Source organism: Camelus dromedarius, chromosome 17 (assembly GCF_036321535.1).
Source record: "Camelus dromedarius isolate mCamDro1 chromosome 17, mCamDro1.pat, whole genome shotgun sequence".
Taxonomy (NCBI): Eukaryota; Metazoa; Chordata; class Mammalia; order Artiodactyla; family Camelidae; genus Camelus; species Camelus dromedarius.
The window spans coordinates 31,518,506-31,538,147 of record NC_087452.1 but is presented as its reverse complement, the minus strand read 5'-3'; the positions used below and the strand labels follow the sequence as shown (position 1 = coordinate 31,538,147).

General features: G+C 36.2%; 1 protein-coding gene across 40 annotated transcripts in view; it reads right to left on the bottom strand.

Moving 5' to 3' along the window:
- Positions 1–19,642, bottom strand: part of PBRM1 (polybromo 1) — a 100,718-nt gene that overhangs the window by 73,326 nt on the left and 7,750 nt on the right. For all 40 annotated transcript variants that reach the window (XM_031470502.2, XM_031470499.2, XM_031470492.2 and 37 more), the window contains 5 exons: positions 13,082–13,229; positions 8,392–8,535; positions 5,702–5,818; positions 2,270–2,338; positions 1,144–1,242 (listed from right to left, as the gene is read on the bottom strand). In XM_031470502.2, coding sequence (XP_031326362.1) covers positions 1,144–1,242; positions 2,270–2,338; positions 5,702–5,818; positions 8,392–8,535; positions 13,082–13,229 — 577 coding nt within the window. The remainder of the gene's footprint in view (positions 1–1,143; positions 1,243–2,269; positions 2,339–5,701; positions 5,819–8,391; positions 8,536–13,081; positions 13,230–19,642) is intronic.

Here is a 19,642-nt window from a genome sequence, read left to right as displayed (position 1 = left end):
TAGATGAAAACTCAGGTGTAAATCTTTGCGGATTAGGCAATGATTTCACTAATATGATACAAAAAGCATAAGCAAACAAAGAAAAAACAGATTAATGAGACTTATCAAAATTTAAAACTTTATTAAAGTTAAAACTTTTGTGTGTCAAAGGATACTATCATGAAAATGAAAAAAATCTACAGAATGGGAGAAAATATTTTCATATGTCCAGTCTAACGTCCGGATGATATAAAGAATTCAAACAACTTAACAATAAAAATAGGTAACCCAATTTAAAAATGGGCTAAAGATCTGAATTTTTTTTTCCAAAGAAAATATATGAACAGCCAATATGCACATGAAAAAATGTTCAACATTACTAATCATTAGGGAAATGCTAATCAAAACCGCAATAGATACTACTTCACACTCACTAGAATGGCTATAATAAAAACAAAAATAAGAATGGAAAACAAGTGTTGGTGAGGATGTGGAGAAATTATACTTGCACATTGCTAGTGGGAATACTGGTGTAGTGGCTTTGGAAAATAATTTGCTGGTTTCTCAAAAAAATTAAATATACAGTTACCAGTGGTCCAGCAATTTCATTCTTAGGTAGGCATTCAAGAAAAATGAAAATATACGTCCACCTAAAAACTTACACATGAATGTTCATAGTAGCATTATTTATAATAGCCCAAAAGTGAAAACAACTCAGTATCTAGCAACTGATGACTGGGTATAAGACACATGGTACATACATGTAACTGAACGCTACTTGGGAATAAAAAGAATGATATGCTGATACGTGTTACAACATGAATAGCTTGAAAATATTACGCTAAGTGAAAGAAGCTAGTCACAATGGACCACAAACTATAAGATTACACTTACACGAAATGTAGAGATAGGTAAATTCTCAGAGACAGAAAGTAGATTGGTGGTTGCCTAGGGTGGAGGAGGTTGGGAGGAAATGGAGAGTGACTACTAATTCACTGTAGTGATGGCTGCACAACTCTTGTGAATTTACTAAAAGCCATTAAATTATATACTTTGGGTGAAATGTATGATATGTGAATTTTAACTCAATCAAGTTAAAATAAAAATATTGGCTCTAAATCAAGGTATCTACTCTTATCAATAAAAACAACAACAAAAACTAACCTTGAATACTTGAGAACCAGGCTCATTGTAAGTTTTGGCATTTTTTGCTAGGAGATCTATATCTTTGGCCATTGCATGAATACTCTTGTAGCTTCCATTCTATAGTAAATAACAAAATACATCAATTCCTTTTACAGAGAGTTAATGAATATGACCTTAAAAAAAAAACTTCTCATATTCATGTCACCATACTCTAAGACTTTATTGGAAAGTACACATGTGAACAATATACGCCATCTTCTCTTTTATAAACTATTACTATTGTCCATTTACAAAAAGTTTTTGAGATAGGTAACAAAACCAGAGCTACATTATTCTCATAAAAACAACTTATACTTTAAAAAATCAAATAAGGTAAAATTTGTTTTATTTAGCAAATACATAGTGGTTACTCTGTGCTACCCATTGTTCGAAGTGTTTCATGAATATTAATTCATTAAATCGCACAGACTTTGGAGCCAGAATGTCTGGATTCAAATCCTAACTGTTCTCATTAGTTGATGACTCAGGCAAGTGATTTACCATCTCTGTGCTTCAGTATTCTCATCTGTAAAATGGGAACAATAACAGTAACTATCTCATGGAGGTGTTGTAAGAATTACTTAGCTAACACATACAGAGCACTTAGAACAGAGCAGGTACCTAGAAACCCAAGGTGAGTTTTAGTTGCTGCTATTGCTGCCAAAGATACAGGGAGGGGAGCACTCAAAGAGAACGAAGTCTCTATTTTCACTGACCTTACACTCTTCATGTCTGTTGTAGGTAACTTTTACTCTAAGATATCCTAAAACTATTTGGAAGCAGATAAAAATTAATAAGAAAGTTTTTATTGCCAATGTACCTTTCAAAATCAGAAATGTGCATGATCAATGCTCTTTAATTTCTGTCCTAAGATCAAATTACTATGCCAATAAAAATGTGCTTTCCTTCCTACAAAACAATGCAAAAGGGATTCTATGCTGCTTCCTCCTATGCTATACTCAGTAACACTTCTTACAGGCTTACATCTTATTGCTAAAAACCCCTTACAGAAATATCTGCTTCTCTGTTTTCTAAAAGCCCCCATAAAAGACCATGAGCCAATCTGCCCTAAACCACATATGTTAACATATGGTCACCTTCATACCTGTATCCTCTGGGCAATGGTCTTGAGATCTATAGGCTCCTTAATTATTGCATAATAGTCTGGATATTGCTGGAAGACAAAATCCAGGCACACTTAGTAAGTGAAGGTATCCAGCTAATGAGAAAACAAGGAAGCACACTGTCAATCTATTACTCAATCGAGTAGCTTTGTAAGACTCAAGGCTAAAGATACAGCTGTATAGCATACTGTCTGTTATATCTGAAGCAGAAAGCATTTGATGTTTACAAGCTTCATGAGATACCCACAGCATGTTGTAGGACTTAGTATTTGGTAATTATCCTTATATAACTCACATACCACAATTTAATGTTTTTAAATTTTCAAAATTCACAGATCACACAATTTTAAATTTAAGGTCCCAAAATATCTACGCCTGGAAATGAAGAAGAATGTTTCTGAAGGGTCTGTTATAAGCTCTTTTAATTTAGCAATTTAAATAACACAACTGTATCATATTTCATATAAAGTACTAAGGATCTACAAGAAATCAGATTGTAAGATTTACTAGCTTCATGTTTAACTTAATCTTTGTACTTATTTCAGTCAAAATAATTCTTTTCAAAATAAAACACAGTTTCAATGAAGCTATGTTAAAGAGAAAAAGCAAAATTATAAACAATTTTTGATTTCTTATCAAATACTAGCTCATCGCAAGGAAAAAAAAAACATTAAACTTGTTAGAAAAATATCCTTAAAGGGTTTTACAAAGCTTGGAGTGCATTCACTGCCCTGAATCTTTCCTACAGGTTTTGTTCCTTGGAGAAAATAACTGAAGTCAACCAAAACCAAATACTGGTCTCTTCAAGTGGGAGAAGTGTCAGAGGAAGTCAGACTGTGCTGTCTAGGCTCCTCCTACCTGTTCATATCCCTGGAATCCAAACAACAACAAGAGGTCAGAGCTTTCCCTCAACTATTGGGTTGAAGGGATGATCTCAGTGATGCTTCATCTCTTCTGATCCTTCAGCTTGCCCCTCTCTGTTTTCTTAAGCCTACTCCTTTCTGTACTTAGAACAAACCCCTTCCCTGCCCCTTCTCTTCAAAAATTCTATTTCTGAGAAATAGTTTAGAAGACAAATTATGGCAGGGCCACCCAGGCTAGGGTACAGCGTAATCCAAGCTGCTAACCCACGTATTCCCAAACTACCTCTCCCACCTAGCCAGTCTCACTTAGGGAGGACTTATAAAGGAAAGGTAAAACCTGCCCTCCCCTCCAGGTCTCAGTCCCTGATGTCTTTCAAACTGTCACATGCCAAAGGACCAATGGGAACCTTCTTTCCTGCTGCATGATGTCCCTGAAAACGCTTCCAGAATGGGGGAACTAGGTGGTAATGTTTTACTCCTCCAAATTACCCTTGGTGGCTTGACCACTACTGACCATGCAGAGCAAAAATAGATCTTGAGTAAAGATTGTACTCTTTTCTTATTTCTTTATTGTGGTAAAGATATATAATATTTACCATTTACCAAGTGTTCAGTTCAGCGGAATTAAACACATTCATATTGTTGTGCAACCATCACCATCATCCATCTCCAGAACTTTTCATCATCCCAAACTGAAACTCCATACCTATGAAGCAGTAACTCTCCACCTTTCCCTCCTGCCATCCCCTGAAAAACCACAATTTTACTGTCTCTCTATGAATTTGACTACTCTAAGTACATCCTAAAAGAAGAATCATACAATATTTGTTCTTTTGTGACTGGCTTATTTATTTACCATAATGTGTTCAGGGTTCATTCTTAATGTAGCATGAGTCACAATTTCATTCTTTTTAAAGGCTGAGTAATACTCCATTGTGTATATATCACATTTTATTTATCCATTCACACATCAAGAGACACATGGGTTGCTTCCATGTTTCAGCTACTGTGAATAATATTGCTATGAACATGGTTGTACAAATCTCTCTCTGATCTTGCTTTAGCTTCTTTTGGGTATATACCCAAAGGAGAATCGCTGGATCATATGGTAATTCTGTGTTTAATTTCTGAAGAACTGTCTTACTAATCATTATATTTTTCTAATCATCTAATCCACGCTTAGGACAGACAGCAGTGGTCAGATATGCTTTATTTCTAATGTCATAATTGTCCTGTAACTAGTCATGCTATAAATTAGCACTCGTGACTGATGGGGAAAGCTGTGTGCCACTCATCAGGCAACAAGCACTTCTTGCAAACTTCTAACATGCTAGGTTCCAACTATATAACAGGGACATGCAAGTCATATATGTCATAGTCCTTTTCCCTAAGAAATTCAGTCCTTGTCTTTAACAGGAAGATACAAAAGAAAATGATCACAATGGAGTTAAGCGCTATAATAGAGTACTTCTAAAAGTATATCCTTGTCTAGAAATACAAGAATACTGAGGCTATGGAAATTTTTGTAGTTCCAAAGGCTAAAGTGGAATGTTTGCTATGTTAATTGCTTCTTGGGTGTGAAGTCACAAGGGGCCCTAACACTCTTAAAGGGTTTCATGGGACTAGAAAACCTCTTCCTCTTTGGTGTAAAAGAGTACTTATCAGGTCTCTCTCTCTTCTCCATCACCAGAAGATCAAGAGAACTAAGAGAAGAACTCATTTATCTTTTTCCCACTCTGTCTCCTGAGCAAAGAGAATGTTTCTTCTCTTTTATAAATAAAAGGTTTAGTTTAGGGGCTTATTTTATCATTTTAGAATTACCAACCTTCATAAACAGCACAAATATTCAACAACAAATGAATGGCTAAACAAAATGTGGTAAAGTACATGTGGTATATACATACAATGGAATATTGTTGTGGTCTACACATACAATGGATTCAGCCTTGAAAGGAAGGAAATCTTGACACATGCTATAACACGGATGAACCATGAATACATTACACTAAGTGAAATAAGCCAGAAACAAAACAACAAATACCATATGACTCTTCTTACATGAGGTACTTAGAGTAGTCAAATTCATAGAGAGAAGAACAGAATAGCAGTTTCCAGGGACTGGCAGGAGGGAAGAGTGGGGAGTTATTGCTTACTGGGTGGGAAGACGAAAAAGTTCTAGAGATGGATGGTGTTGACAGGTGAATATTAATATCCTTAATGCCACTGAACTGTACACTTTAAATGGTTAAAAGGTAAATCTTACATTATTGTGTATTTTATGACAATAAAAACAAAAAGCAACAAAAAGAATAACCAATGAATGAAAAACACAATTAAAATAAAACACCCATAACCTTCTGGTGAAATAAAATGATAGAACATATCCTATGTGCCTGTGCTTGCTCCTAAGGCCATGAGGAAGCTCTTTTGGCTACCTCCAATGCCTTCTATTAACCCTACTTTATTTACTAAGAACTAATAAAATTTTTGAAGTACTTAAAACAACAACAAAAACACTTTAATCCACCTGTCTTTAACTGCATCACTTACCACTTTAGAAGGCAGTTTCTGAAAAAGTTCACTAATGAGACGTCCTGATGGATTTGTGGCTACAACTATGGCTTCCAGAAGCTGCTCCAGGATCTCCTTCAAGTAACTTGGAGATGACTGGAAAGAGGGGGTTATGAGGAAGGAGAGGAAGGGGAGAAATAAGTACTCTGTGAGAGAAATCCAGAAATAAATGCGGATATTAAATAGCTTCCAAAATTTAAAGCTAATTCAAAAGAGCAACATCTAAATAGTACTTACTTAAGCACAGGTTTCAAGAATACCACAGAAATGCTCCAATGCTGGATATGGGGGTTATACTCCCAGAATGGCATAGGTGAAACTAATGAGGCACCTTAAATTATTTCAGTAACTATATCCTTTGAATCAGGTCCTTTTACTGAACGTTATTTCAGAGTAAACATTGTAACACAGAAGTTCAAGTGCCGTATGTGTGAAATGACAGAAATGTGTACCTTGTAAGGGTCAAGAGCAACTGAGACAGAGAAAACATGCCCCATGATACCTGGCCATTTCTATAGCTGCTGTCCACATCTACCGAAGTCTTGGTATTCTAACAGAACAGCTACATACTACTGGAGCTATATACTTTTAACCATGGGGTGCTCTGCCAGATCTAACAACAGAATTCAAGTTATATCAAAATTGAATGGAAATTAAGCCAATTAATACGCATCATTCTGCTCTCCAAACTGGCTGGCTTACTCCCACCTTAGTCACTGTTTCAACATTGGAAAGTATATGCCCCAAAGAGTACTTGGCCAGGGAGGGTCTGAGTCTGAAGCCAGTTTCTACAGTCAGAAATAGGATGTCTCAGTCTAGGTTTACATTAGATGGTACTTCAAGTCCAAACTATGTTTTGTACATATAAAGGTTAATGGTTATTTCTGGCTTAAATTATAAAAGCACTAGTATTTTTGTCTTAATCCAACAGAAGGGCTTTTTATTTAGTACAGTCTCGATTTTGAAGTTCAACATTAACTCCACAGAGAGAACACTAACATCTCTTGGGCCTCCTAGTACAGTGCCTGGCAATAACAGACATGCAATAAATACTTAACATATAAGACATTGAGTTAGCTGAGATTCCCCAAACACATAAGCTTAGAGAATCAACATAACACTGAAAGCAGACTGAAATACCCAAGTTTAAGTCATTTACTTCCTGGTTAAAACACGGCACCACAGAATTAGCTTCAAAGAGGAGAGTTACCTCCTATAGCCAAGATTCCTCTTCTCCCAAACCAACCAGGTACTCTGGGAACATGTTGCAGGTGGCAAAGGGAGCAGAGTGAATGAATGCTTTCACATAACTTATTCCCACAATTGAGAAAATTTACGAGGAAATCATTCTTAATTTTAAAATAAGCAGCCTGAAAATCCCCTTTGCCTTCACAAGAAACTTAGGGCTAGAAAGAAGCTTGGGAAGTATTACTATAAATGGGTAAGATCTTTTCGATTTCTTACCAAAGAAACACAGTCAACTCCTAAACATAGTCATTTTCATTTTCTGACTAGAACCCTGAAGACCTATAAGGCTGAGCCCTCTACAGGCAATGTTCTCCCCAGAAGAGCCTGGTTTAAGTTGTTGTTCCTATATTAATATCAGAAAAATTCCAGGGAATCACTAGTTAATTGCCTTCTATTTAATTCCAATCATTTAATTCTATAAAGAAATTGACAAAGTGCCTAGGAATTAGAATTTGAGACTCCAAGAAATTATGTTTTTGAGAAATTCATCCACCACTGCTTCTTTCTGTGTTGGAAGTTTCAGCAAAACGTCTGTCTAGGTAACTTGGGCAAGAAAGGAGACAACTCTGCTTTGGTGTCTTACTATTTAGCTGCAGCAGAGTGATGCAATTCCTTTTACTGTTCTTTTCCCCCCTTTTAAACATGTGTGCTCATTCAGCAAGTGTTTATCAGTACCTGCATGCCAGAGTCTAGATGTCAGAATAGGTGACCAAGGTGATATCTTTAGTAGAGCTATCGTTCTACTTGAGGAAGACAGGAAATGAACATGTAAGCGAATACTAAATGCATTATTTCATGTATAGTGATAAAAACGGAAGACCAGAGAAGAGAGTGACATGATAATGGGAAAGGAGGAACACAGAGCAAATAATTTGATAGAGTGGTTAGGAAAGGCCTCTCCCAGTTATTTCAATTGATGTTAGAATAATGAAAAAGGACCAAAAGAAGCATGTTCTAAGAAGAGCAACTGCAAAATTCCAGAGGCAGGAAGACACTTGCCATGTTCTAGGAACAGTAATCAGCCTAATCTACAAAAATACTCCTGAAGTGATGCCAGATCTTCTCCAAGCTTCAATCACAACACTGCCTAGCTACCCTTACATAATATCTCAATTTAGCAATATTGGCCCAGTCCTTGATAATATGAAGATTCTCTTTAAAATTGAGCAGGAAATAATGCATTAATGTAAAAGCAATTAATGAAAGCAACCATGCATGGTACATGCTGTCCAGGATGTTGATGTCCTAGGATCCCTTGTAACTGCATTGGGGCTTTCTGGCTGCAAGTCATTTTATGCTCACAGTTTCCAACACAACTACATAGGAAGTGCAGCTGCCCACGATGGCCCAGAGAAATCCTAGGCAGGGGTCTATCCACCTCCCAATAGCCTATCTAGCACCCATTCCAGTGGCACACTCACTCCTTCAGTCACTGTGCCCTGATTGTCTTGCCCGTCTTCATCATCATCTTCGTCATCTGCTTCTCCTTTCTGAACAAACTCATTTCTCGTTCGAAGGTACAAATCCCAGAGTTTGCAAGCAGCTTTATATTCAGGAGAATCTGGCTGTACATTAACAAAGAGAAGAGAAAAAAAAAATCACTTTAGAATTTTATTATATTTCAACTATTACACTGAAGTATCCCGTTCCAGTAGACTAGTATTCTAAGACATAACTTTGAAAACTCTATTACAAACTTAAAAATCCTTATGATTTGAAGATACACAGGCCTCAATTACTCTTCTGAAGAACTAAGTGTATATTTTAAATGCATTGTGAAATCAAGTTTTATTATTTACTTATGCCCTATCTCATTATAGAAAGACTTGAGGCAGAAGAGAAATGATTTGCTAAATTAAGACTATTCCTAGCACATTAAGAAAGACAATTTAAAGGATAAGATCCAATTTAAGGGATACAAATCTAAAGGACAGAAGCTCATGGTGGGTGGGTATAGCTCAAGTGGTACAGCACATACTTAGCATACACGAGGATCCTGGGTTCAATCCCCAGTACCTCCTCTAAACATAAATAAATAAACCTAATTACCTACCCCTCCCCCCAAATGAATAAATAAATGATAGAAGCTCATGATTATTCTGATATCACTTCTATTTTTAAACTATTTAATACGTTATTTGAATATTTTCTTTTCCTGAAGTTTAGGGAGGATAAACTAACCGAAAATTTCCAGTAAGAACAACACTGGCTACGACACTAAAAAAATGAACACTTTATAAGGAGTAAGCAGTGTTCATAAAAGCAAGAATAGAGTAAACGCTGGAACTCAGATGAGCAAGTGGAACACTGAAGCCAATGTTCATCTTGAGGGCATCTATAAGACAAGATAAACCTAAGCTATAGTTTTCAAGGTTCCTTGAGGCTTCAAGGACAGGAAATAAAGGGCATGGCTGCAGTAAGTGGGAATTCAAAACAATTCAGTTTCTATGCTGCCAGGGAACAAGGAAGATTATCCACCTCAGCCTCTACCCAGCTCAACCATGGCACTGTGTGGAGAGGAGAGGCATTAAGTGAATCTCCTCTGAGAACTCTTCAACACAAGCTGGATCTAGCAAAGAGATGCCAGGTGCCTGGGATAAGCAACAAATCTCTAGATGAACCCAACTTCAATCTAAGTCTCAAAGAATCTCTACAGATAAAGTTCCAAGAAATATAAGCTCATGGTCAAAAATCATGAAACAAATAAGAATAAAAGAATCACAAGAGAAAGCTAGCAAAAATGACATGCAAATACTTTAGATATTGAGTTATCTGACACAGAGTAAAAATTAAGTATGCTGAATATGTCTAAAGAAACAGTAAGATTGAGGGAGGGTAGAGCTCAGTAGCACAGCTCATGCCTAGCATGCATGAGGTCCTGGGTTCAATTCCCAGTACCTCTATTAAAAAAAAAAAAACAACTGAAAAAAAAGAAATAAACAATAGGATTGATGATACAAGCAAAGTGTGGAAAACCCTAAAAAAGAAACTACTTCCAAGTTACAAAAAACATAAATATTAAAATGTAAAAACTCAACAGATTGGTTTAAGAGCAGAGTTCAAAGAAAAATGAACTAAAGAAATTACCTAAAATGAAACACAGACACAAAAAAGAGGACAATGAAAGGTTAAGAGACATGGAAACCTAAGAGAGTTCTAATAGAACATCCAATTAGTTCTATAAAGAGAAGTAAGAAAATAGGGCAGGGGCAGTATACAAAGACATAATGGCTGAAAACGTTCTAGAGCTGATGAAAAACACCAACCTAAAGGTTTAAAAATATATACAACTCCCAAATTCTATAAGAAGAAGATATTCATATATAGACATTTCACAGTGAAACTGCAGCATATAAAAGACAAAAAGAAAATACTAAAGACAGCTTTAAAGAAAAGACAGATAACCTTTGAAGGAACTACAGTTATACTGACAGATGATTTCTCAACAGCAGAATGAAACAACAGCAATAAAAGAATAAAAGTATAAAGGAGTAATGCACTTCTGAGTAAAAATACTAACCATATAAAACAATAATACTGTTTTATGGGATTGAAAATTTGCCACAATAATACTTTTACAAAACATCAGTAGCATAACTAAAAAGACAGATCAGATTTAAATTATTCTAAGGTCTTTGTATTGTTATGAAGGAGGTTTAAGATACTAATCAACTTCTTACTTTGATAAATTAATTATGCATATTAAAACTTCTTGGATAAGAACTAATAATCAATAGATCACATAACTTCCAAATTATAGAGGGAATAAATTAAAAATAAAATAAAACCAAAAGAAGGCAAAGAGAAAACAAAATAAATTACAAAATGAGATAAATAGAAAGTAGAAATTTAAACAATAATACATCCAAATGGTAATCACTGAAACTGTAAAGAGATGAAATGCTCTAGTTAAAAGGTAAAGATGATCAACTGGATTAATAGAAATTCATCTATATTTGGTTGACAAGAGACACATTAGCAGTAAAAAAGATATGAAAAGGTTGGAAATAAAAGAATGGAAAAAATAGGTAAACACAAAAGTAAAGATGATATAACTCTACATGTATTAATATCAGATAAGAAAGACTTCAAACAAAAAGACACTAACGATAAAAAAAGCTACTACAAATTGCTCTAAAAGAATAAAGTCTATTTTAAAAAAAGCTACTACATAACACAAAAAACATTCAATTTACTAAACAATGTAAAAATTTTAAACTTGTATGCTTCTATTTGCATAGTTTCAAAAACCAAGAAAAAAATCACTAGAGCTAAATAGGAGAAACAGACAAATCTATCATCAGAGTTAGAGATTTTAAAACATATTTTGGTAAGTAGACAGTGCATGCAGGTAAATTAGTCAGGATATAAAAGATTTTAGAACATAATTAACAAGCCAGGTCTAATGGACATATGCAGAGTATTATACCCAGTGAAAAGCACTCTTGTTATATTCACAAGATTTAGAGCAGCATTGTTCATGACAGTTACAAGCAGAAATAACCCAAATGTCCATCAACTAGGAAGCAGATAAACAAAATGTGGTATATCCATATAATGGAGTATTATTCAGTCATAAAAAGGAATGAAGTACTAATACATGTTACAACATGGATGAACCTTAAGATATTATGCTCAATGAAAGAAGCTAGTCATCAAAGGCCATATAGTGTATGATTCCACTCACATGCAATGTCCTGAACAGGTAAATCCATACAAAAAGAGAGTAGATCAGTGGTCACCAGAGGCTAGGAGAGGGAGAAATGAAGCATGCCTGTTGATGGGTATGGATTTCGTTTTGGGGTAATGAAAAAATTCTGGAGTTCGATAGTGGTGATAGTTGCATAACTTTCTGAATATATTAAACACCCCTAAGTTGTACACTTTTAATGAGTATGTGAATTATATCTCAATGAAAGAAAAAAATATATACACATAGTATTAATAATAAATCAGGATTAGGGGTGGGGTTTAGCTCAGTGGTAGAGTGCATGCTCAGCATGCACAAGGTCCTGGGTTCAATCCCCAGTACCTCCATAAAAAAAATAAATAAATAAATAAATAAATCTAACAACATACTTTACAGAATCTTGACAAAAAAATAAAAAGCTTTGTTAAGATACATTTTAAAAGACAAATTAATGAAGATATACCAAATTCATAGATTGAAATAATCAACATCACAATTCTGTCAATTCTCCAAAATATGATATAGTCAGTGCAATTCCAATAAAAATTCAAATTTTTTTCTGCTTGTTGACTTAACACACTAATATTTAAATGTATAAGGAAAGACCAAGAATGTATAAGGAGAGGACCAAGAATAATCAGGCACTTTCCTTAACAGATCAAGAATATTTACAAAGCCATAGCAATTAAGGTAGAAGTAGAATAGCCCAGTTTTAGATAAACTGGCCAGAAGAAAAGGAACAGAATGAAAGACCAGAAAGAGAACCATGAGCACATAGAAACAAACGATGCCAACACTAACACCGCAGACAAATGTGAGGAGGATGGTCATTTCAAAGCGCTGCTTATACTGGTGGAACAAAAAACAGATTTCTACCTCACAGAAGATATAAATATCAATCCCAGTTGCATTAAAAGCTTATATATATAAGACAAAACTATTAAACACCTAGAAAAAATAAGAGAAGAATATCTTTATAATTTGGGGGCAGGAGAGATTTCTGAAACAAGACACAAAGGAGGATAAATCACAAAGTTAAAGACTGATAAATCTGACCATATTAAAATAAAAATAACTTCTGTTCATCAAGACACCATAGAGAGTCAAAACATAGCCACACAGTGGGAGAAGATATTTGCAACACACATAACCAAAGAAGGATTAGTATCTAGAAGAAAAAAAATCTCTAAAAATAAATACGAAAATTAAAAAAACCCAAGAGACATGGGCAAAAGGTTTGGGCAGACACAGAAGAAATAAGAATGGTTCATAATCTTATCAGTCTTCAGTTTCTTTACTAATAAAAGAAATGCAAACTCAAACTCCAAATGAGAAACCACTACTTCCCTACCAGACTGATAAATTTTAAAAAGCCATACAATTAACATATTGGGTACCTTCTAAATTTGATGCTTTCTTACCTTATAATAGGCTTTTGCATTGTTAAAAAGCAGCTGGAAGTCAGCAGTCAGCAGATTAACATCATCATACTCTTCCATTTTTAGTTTCTGTTGGATTTTCATCAAGTCAATGGGCTGAGAAACCACTTCATAATAGTCTGGTTGATTTCTGTTACAATTTAATGGTTTTTAAAAGGTATTAATTGAAAGCCTATAAAAAGTTATGTATCAAAACTATCTGTAGTAATGTCCAATATTCCAAATGACAGAACATACTAGATCTGCTCTCATTATTAGAAATGAAAGGGGATAGCAAAAGCAAGATGTATATGCATGCCCTTTTCAAAACACATATTAGTGATATAAAACCTAAATTAGGATCTGTGGTCTTTTATATGCTAAATATTTAAGATTTAGGGCACCAGTACCAAAATCATGTCAATGGCATCTTCCGCAAATGAAAATGACTTACCTTTCATGGTATTCAATAGTGGTTGAAAACAGATTATGTTTCAAAGCTCCTTATAAACTTAAAAATAAACTCTTTTTTTTTTTAAATAAACTGTCTTTTCTTCAGTTAGTGATCACACAACTTTCTCTGACAAGTACTATTAACTGCCTAGTATATATGCTACTTTAATATCAAGTGCTAAAATAACAAAGGAGAAAGATGAGGCCCTTGGCACAAGTCTACCAAAGATAAAAAGGCATAAGATACAAACAAACATGACAAACCTATTAAAAAAAAAAAAAAGCAAGGAATGATAAACTCAAAGTTCAGAACAGTAGTTATCTCCTGGAGGGAAGGGATTGTGAAGGTAGTTATTCAAAGGTAGTTATACTAATTTCTTAAGTTGGGTTTTGGGTTCATGGATGTTTATTATTATTCTTTACGACTTTTTCAAATGGAGTTCAATGAGACAAGTAAACTTTCTGAACAATTACCTAAGTGACATTTTTCTTAATTCTCCCTTAGGGATAGATAAACCTCAGACTAGATGAGTCAGAGGATAAGTTATCACATATAATGAATGTCATGGGAGGGGTGGGTATAATTCAGTGGCAGATCACATGCTTAGCACGCAAGAGGTTCTGGGTTCAATCCTCAGTACCTCCATTTAAAAAAAAATTCAAAAAAGGAAAAAAGGAATGTCATGGTCATTAAGGCTTTAATCTCTTTTGGGACACTGGCTGACCTGTGACAGCCATGTAGGTATGATATATTTAATTTTTTAAAACTTTTTACTTTGACATAAAAATTGCAAGAATAGAACAAAGACTATTTATTCTGAACCATTTGAGATTGAGCTGCTGACAGGATGTCCTATTACCCCAGAGGAGTTTAGTGTTTTCCTACAAAAAAAATACCATAGTTTAATCACCAAATCAGAAAATTAACTCTGATGCAGTCCCACCATCTAATCCTCAGACCCCATTTATATTTAGCCAACAGTTCCACAACTGTCCTTCATAGCAAAAGGATTAAGTTGAGAATCACATTACATTTAGTTATATTTCTTTAGGTTCCTTCAATCTGAAATAATTCCTCAGTCTTTCCTTGACTTTCATGATCTTAATACTTTTGAAAATTAATGCCAGTTGTTTTGCAGAGTGTCCCTCAACCTGGGGTTGTCTGTTTTCCTGATGAATAAATTCAGGTTAAACTTATTTGGCAGGACTATGACAGAAATGATGCTATATTCATCTCACTGAGCCCTATCAGGTGGCACATGATTTCAACTTGTCCCATTACTTGGATGAAGTTGGTTTTGGTCACTTGATTATGGTCAGCCAAGCTTCTCAACTAACCAAGTTACTCTTTTTCTCCTTGAACTTTATGGAAAGGTACCTCCAGACTATGTAAAATCCCATTCCTCATCAGCTTATTCACTTATTTATATCAATGTGGATTTCTGGATTCCTATTTTACTCAGTGGGTTAAAAACCATTATTATAATTATTTTGATGCTCAAACTGCTCCAGGTTTGGCCAGTAGAGGGCATCCTTTTGAGATGGCTTCTATTTTCTAAGATCTTTTGACATGTTCCGATCACCCTTTGAGCACATGCTTATTTTCTGGCACCATGAAGTGTTATAGACTCATCGTGTACTTTCCCTGCCCTTGAAATCAGCTATTTACCCAAAGAACTCTGGTTCCTTTTAATGGTAAATAATATTTAAAAACCAAGACTGAGGTGCTAGCAGCTGTGTTTATTTCTACTGGGTGCTGCTGCTCCTAGCTGTCTCAGTGGACAGAGCTATGGAAGAGACATATGCTCCCATTTATATCGACGTTTATTTCTGTATCTACATATATTGGAAACGATGAGTTCATACCAATACTTCCAATTCTAACTTAGCACCTCAGGGTTCACTCTAGTTTCCTTGCCCTATTTGTACTCCTTTTCTGCAATAATGAGAAGCCTGAGCCCCTTTATTCACAATGTATTTACTTAAATGACTGTCCTGAGGGTAAGCAATCTCCTTTTGCTGCTGTTCTACCCCACAATGGTCCCCTCATCTCACTCAGGCTATGACCTGTGCCATCCCCTCCCCAACAGCCTCAGGCTAGGCCCCACCCCAAACGGATGCCCTCCTTCCCCCTCCTATGACAGACCACTGCCACCACCACTCCCCCAACATGAATACCCTCCCTCCCCCACTTAGGCCTCAATACCTTGTGCCAGGAAGTCCTTCTGTATAAACCCCCTCTTTATCATGCCCAGACTCTGACACCCTGTGCTGACACTACTACTGTCCACAATGCCTATGCCCCTCACAACCCTGCCCTTCCCCACTGCTTATCTCCTTTGCAGCTGCCTACCTACCTCAGCCTGACCTAATGGCTTTGGATTGAATTCTCTAGGAAGGGAAAGCAAGAGGAAGAACAAACTGAGTTTTTAAAACACTTACCAACTGTTTACAATTTTAGTGAACTATAAAATTAAGTATGAGGGCATAAAAAGAGTACTCAATCTACTGTCCAGAGAAAGTGTAAGAACATAAAGGTCTCATTGAGTAACACCAAAGGACCATCTAGGCCTAATATGAATGTCGTCGTGGCACCAACGGCCTCTCTCACAGTGAGCATTAGGGCTTTGTTAACTTGGTATCCAAGATGGCTCTCTCCACCTGGGCCTGATGGGCCACACTGCTCCTTGCTGAGGCTGGACCTCAGCAGTCTCTCAAGCTTGGGGTGTTATCTGCAGACAATTGAGAACCCAATGAGGATACATATCTACAAAGGACACTATCTCCCAGAAACTCTGCCAGAGGGCTCCTCACAAACGTTTTCAGAATTACCACACAGACAGAAGGGATCAGGATCCCAACATGTCCCTCTATATAAGATGGTCAAAATAAGTACCCACCTCCTTTGAAAATGAAATAGCTCTTATTAATTTTTTCCACTTAAATTAATATAGAAAAAACATAAAAATGTAAAAATTGTCCCTATTCATCTAGAGTTAAAAGCACTAAAAGTATTCTTCCAGACTTCTGTGCATACATATACACATACAGGACTGTGCAGTACACATCTTAACAGCTTCTCTCTTTCAACAATAGGTGAGGGCACCCTGCCATCATATGGCCACAGAATAGTCAAAGCACAACTAAGAGTTTTAACAAGAAAAGTGAGAAACACTTTGCCTGATGTGCAGAGCCTGCTGGTTACCCTCAAACCTATTTTCCCTCCTTCCCAAGATGACAGCATTCTAGCTGCTGCCTGGGTACTAAAGACCAAATTTTCCAGCCTTGTTGCAGCTAAGTTCTAGCCAACGCAAGAGCTGAAGTGTACCATGTCCAAGTCATTTTTCCTGTGGGCTGGATGATAGTTGTGGTGGTGAGCCATCTCAGACCATGCAGACAAGGGCGATACCCAACGCACAGCAGAAAAGAGACAACATCTCGGCCCTGAAGACCTCACAGAGTAAGACTCTGACATGAGAGAAAGCAACCGTTCCTGTTTCAGCCATTGTTAATCTGAATGTCCTAGTACAAGCAGCCTAATATACTAATGAAAACAAATCTCAAAAAGAGATTCACAATTGTGTAGCTCTGAGCAACACTACTTCCCACAAACTCTTGAGAAAACACGCATCCCATGAGGGGCAGAGATGCACTCATGCACAGCAACGGGGGGAAGGCAACAGTGCCCTTACAGTACTGCGTCATGGAGACTAGAAAACAGAGCTCCAGCACCCAAGGCCCACACCCTCCAGCCCTCAGCACTAGCCTGCTGGTGGAAAGCAGGAGCAGAGGGGCAGTCCTTTTCCATGAGGTGTCTGTGTACTCTAATATGATGTTGCTCCTTATACAACGTACTGGTTAAGAGCACAGGCTACACAATCAGAAAGACTGAGTCTGAATTCTGGTTACCCTTTAGTAGTTCTAAGAACTTGTACAAGTTCTCATCTATGAACTGTGATAACAATACTGCACAGGTTTAAACCACATAAGGCCTGGAAAGTGCTTGGTACTGGGTCTAGCATGTAGTAAGCAACAAATATGAGCTTCTACTAACTTATGTTAATTAAACGACAACTCTTAAGAGACTGTTACTGATAAACCTAGTGAAATGTGGAGACAGTTACCTCATTTAAAACAAACAAAAACCTTCTTTTTTGGCATACTAATTTACAGAGCTCTAATTCTGGATGATGACATTGCATCCTTGCAATGGTGGCTCTGCTCTCTGAGGTAAGACGTTTGCCTTCAACTCAACCTATAACTTGTTGGCTACCCACTGTGGCATCAACCTTCATGAATTGATCTAAATCTTTAGTTAATTCATTGTATTAGTTTCCTATAGCTGCTATAACAAATTATCACAAACTTAATGGCTTAAAACAACAGAAATTTGTTATCTTACGGAAGTCCAAAAAGGGTCTCACTAAGCTAAAAGGCAAGATGTTCACATTCTTTCTGGAGGTTCTAGAGAAGAATTCACTTCCCTGCCTTGTTCAGCTTCTAGAGGCCACATGCATTCCTTGGCCTGGAGCCCTGTTCTTCCATCTTCAAAGCCAGGACTACAACATCTTCAAATCTCTCTGACTGGACTCTTCTGCTTCCCTCTTCCCTGTCTAAAGACCCCTGTGATTACATTGGGACCACCTGGATAATCCAGGATAATTTCTTCAATTGAAAGTCAGCTGACTAATAAACTTAATTTCTCTATGTCATGTAATTCTAGACATTCATGGATTCCAGGGATTAGAACATAAATCTATTTGGGGGCCATTATTCTATCTACCACATTCATGTGTGTTTTCAGAACAAAACCTTCAACTGCCAGAGTTTGAAAAGAATAGTGATATTATTCTGACAGCAAGTGAGGAAAGAAGCCCTAGTCAGGGGTAACATAGCCTTCAAAGGGAAGTGTGTGCAAGGTGCATACTGGGACCAGTAATTTGTTTGCTTCATTGGATCACAGAAGTCAAGCCCAAAAGTTAGGGAGGAAAGAGCAAAAGCAAGGTGAAAATAATAATTGTGGCCTTTCTGCATATTTTGAAAAACTGCTTCTTTTTAACTATGATAAATTCAACTTCACTGCTACCCTAAAGGCTTTTAAATAATTTTAAAAAGTATGTTCCACTCTCAAGGAACTAGAGAAAGAAAAACAAACTAAATCCAAAGCTAGCAGAAGGAAACGATATATAAAGCAGAGTTAAATAAAATAGAGAACAGAAAAATAGGGGGGAAAAAACCAATAAAGCTAGGAGTTGTTTTTTTTTTTTAAAGATCAACAAAATTGACAACCCCCTAGTTAATTTATTAAGGAAAAAAGGACTCACAAAGTCAGAAATGAAAGCAATGACATTACAACCAATGCCACATAAATAAAAAGAATTGAAAGAGATTACTATAAAAACTGTATGCCAATAAATTGGCTACCATAGAAGAAATGGATAATTCCTAGAAATATACAATCTACAAAGACGGAACAGGAAGAAACAGAAAATTCGAATAGATATGCAACTAGCATGGAGATTGAATCAGCAATCAAAAAATCTCCTGGAATAGAAAAGCCTTGGACCTCCTGGCTTTACTGTTGAATTCACCAAACATTTAAAGAACTCACATAATTCTTATCAAACTTTTCCAAAAAATTGGAGGAGGGAACCATGAAGCTAGCAATGCTAAGAAAGCTACAGACCAATAACCCTTACAAACGCTGATACAAAAATCCTCAACAAAGTGAATTCAGCAGCGTATTAAAAGGATTACACACTATGACCAAGTGGGATTTATTCCTCAAATGCAAGGATGGTTCAATTTATGAAAACTGGTAACAGTAATGAATCACATTAATAAAATGAAGGAAAATAACCACATGATCATCTCAACTAATGCATAAAAAGCATCTGACAAAATTCAACACCCTTTCAGGGTAAAAACTCTCAACAAATTAGGTATAAATGAAAACTCTCTCAACAAAATAAAGGCCTTATATGAAAAGTCTACAGCTAATATCATACTAAAAATGGTGAAAAGACAAAGATGTCTGCTCTCACCAATTCTTTTCAACATAGTACTAGAGGTCCTAGCCAGAGCAATTAGGCAACGAAAAGAAATAAAAGA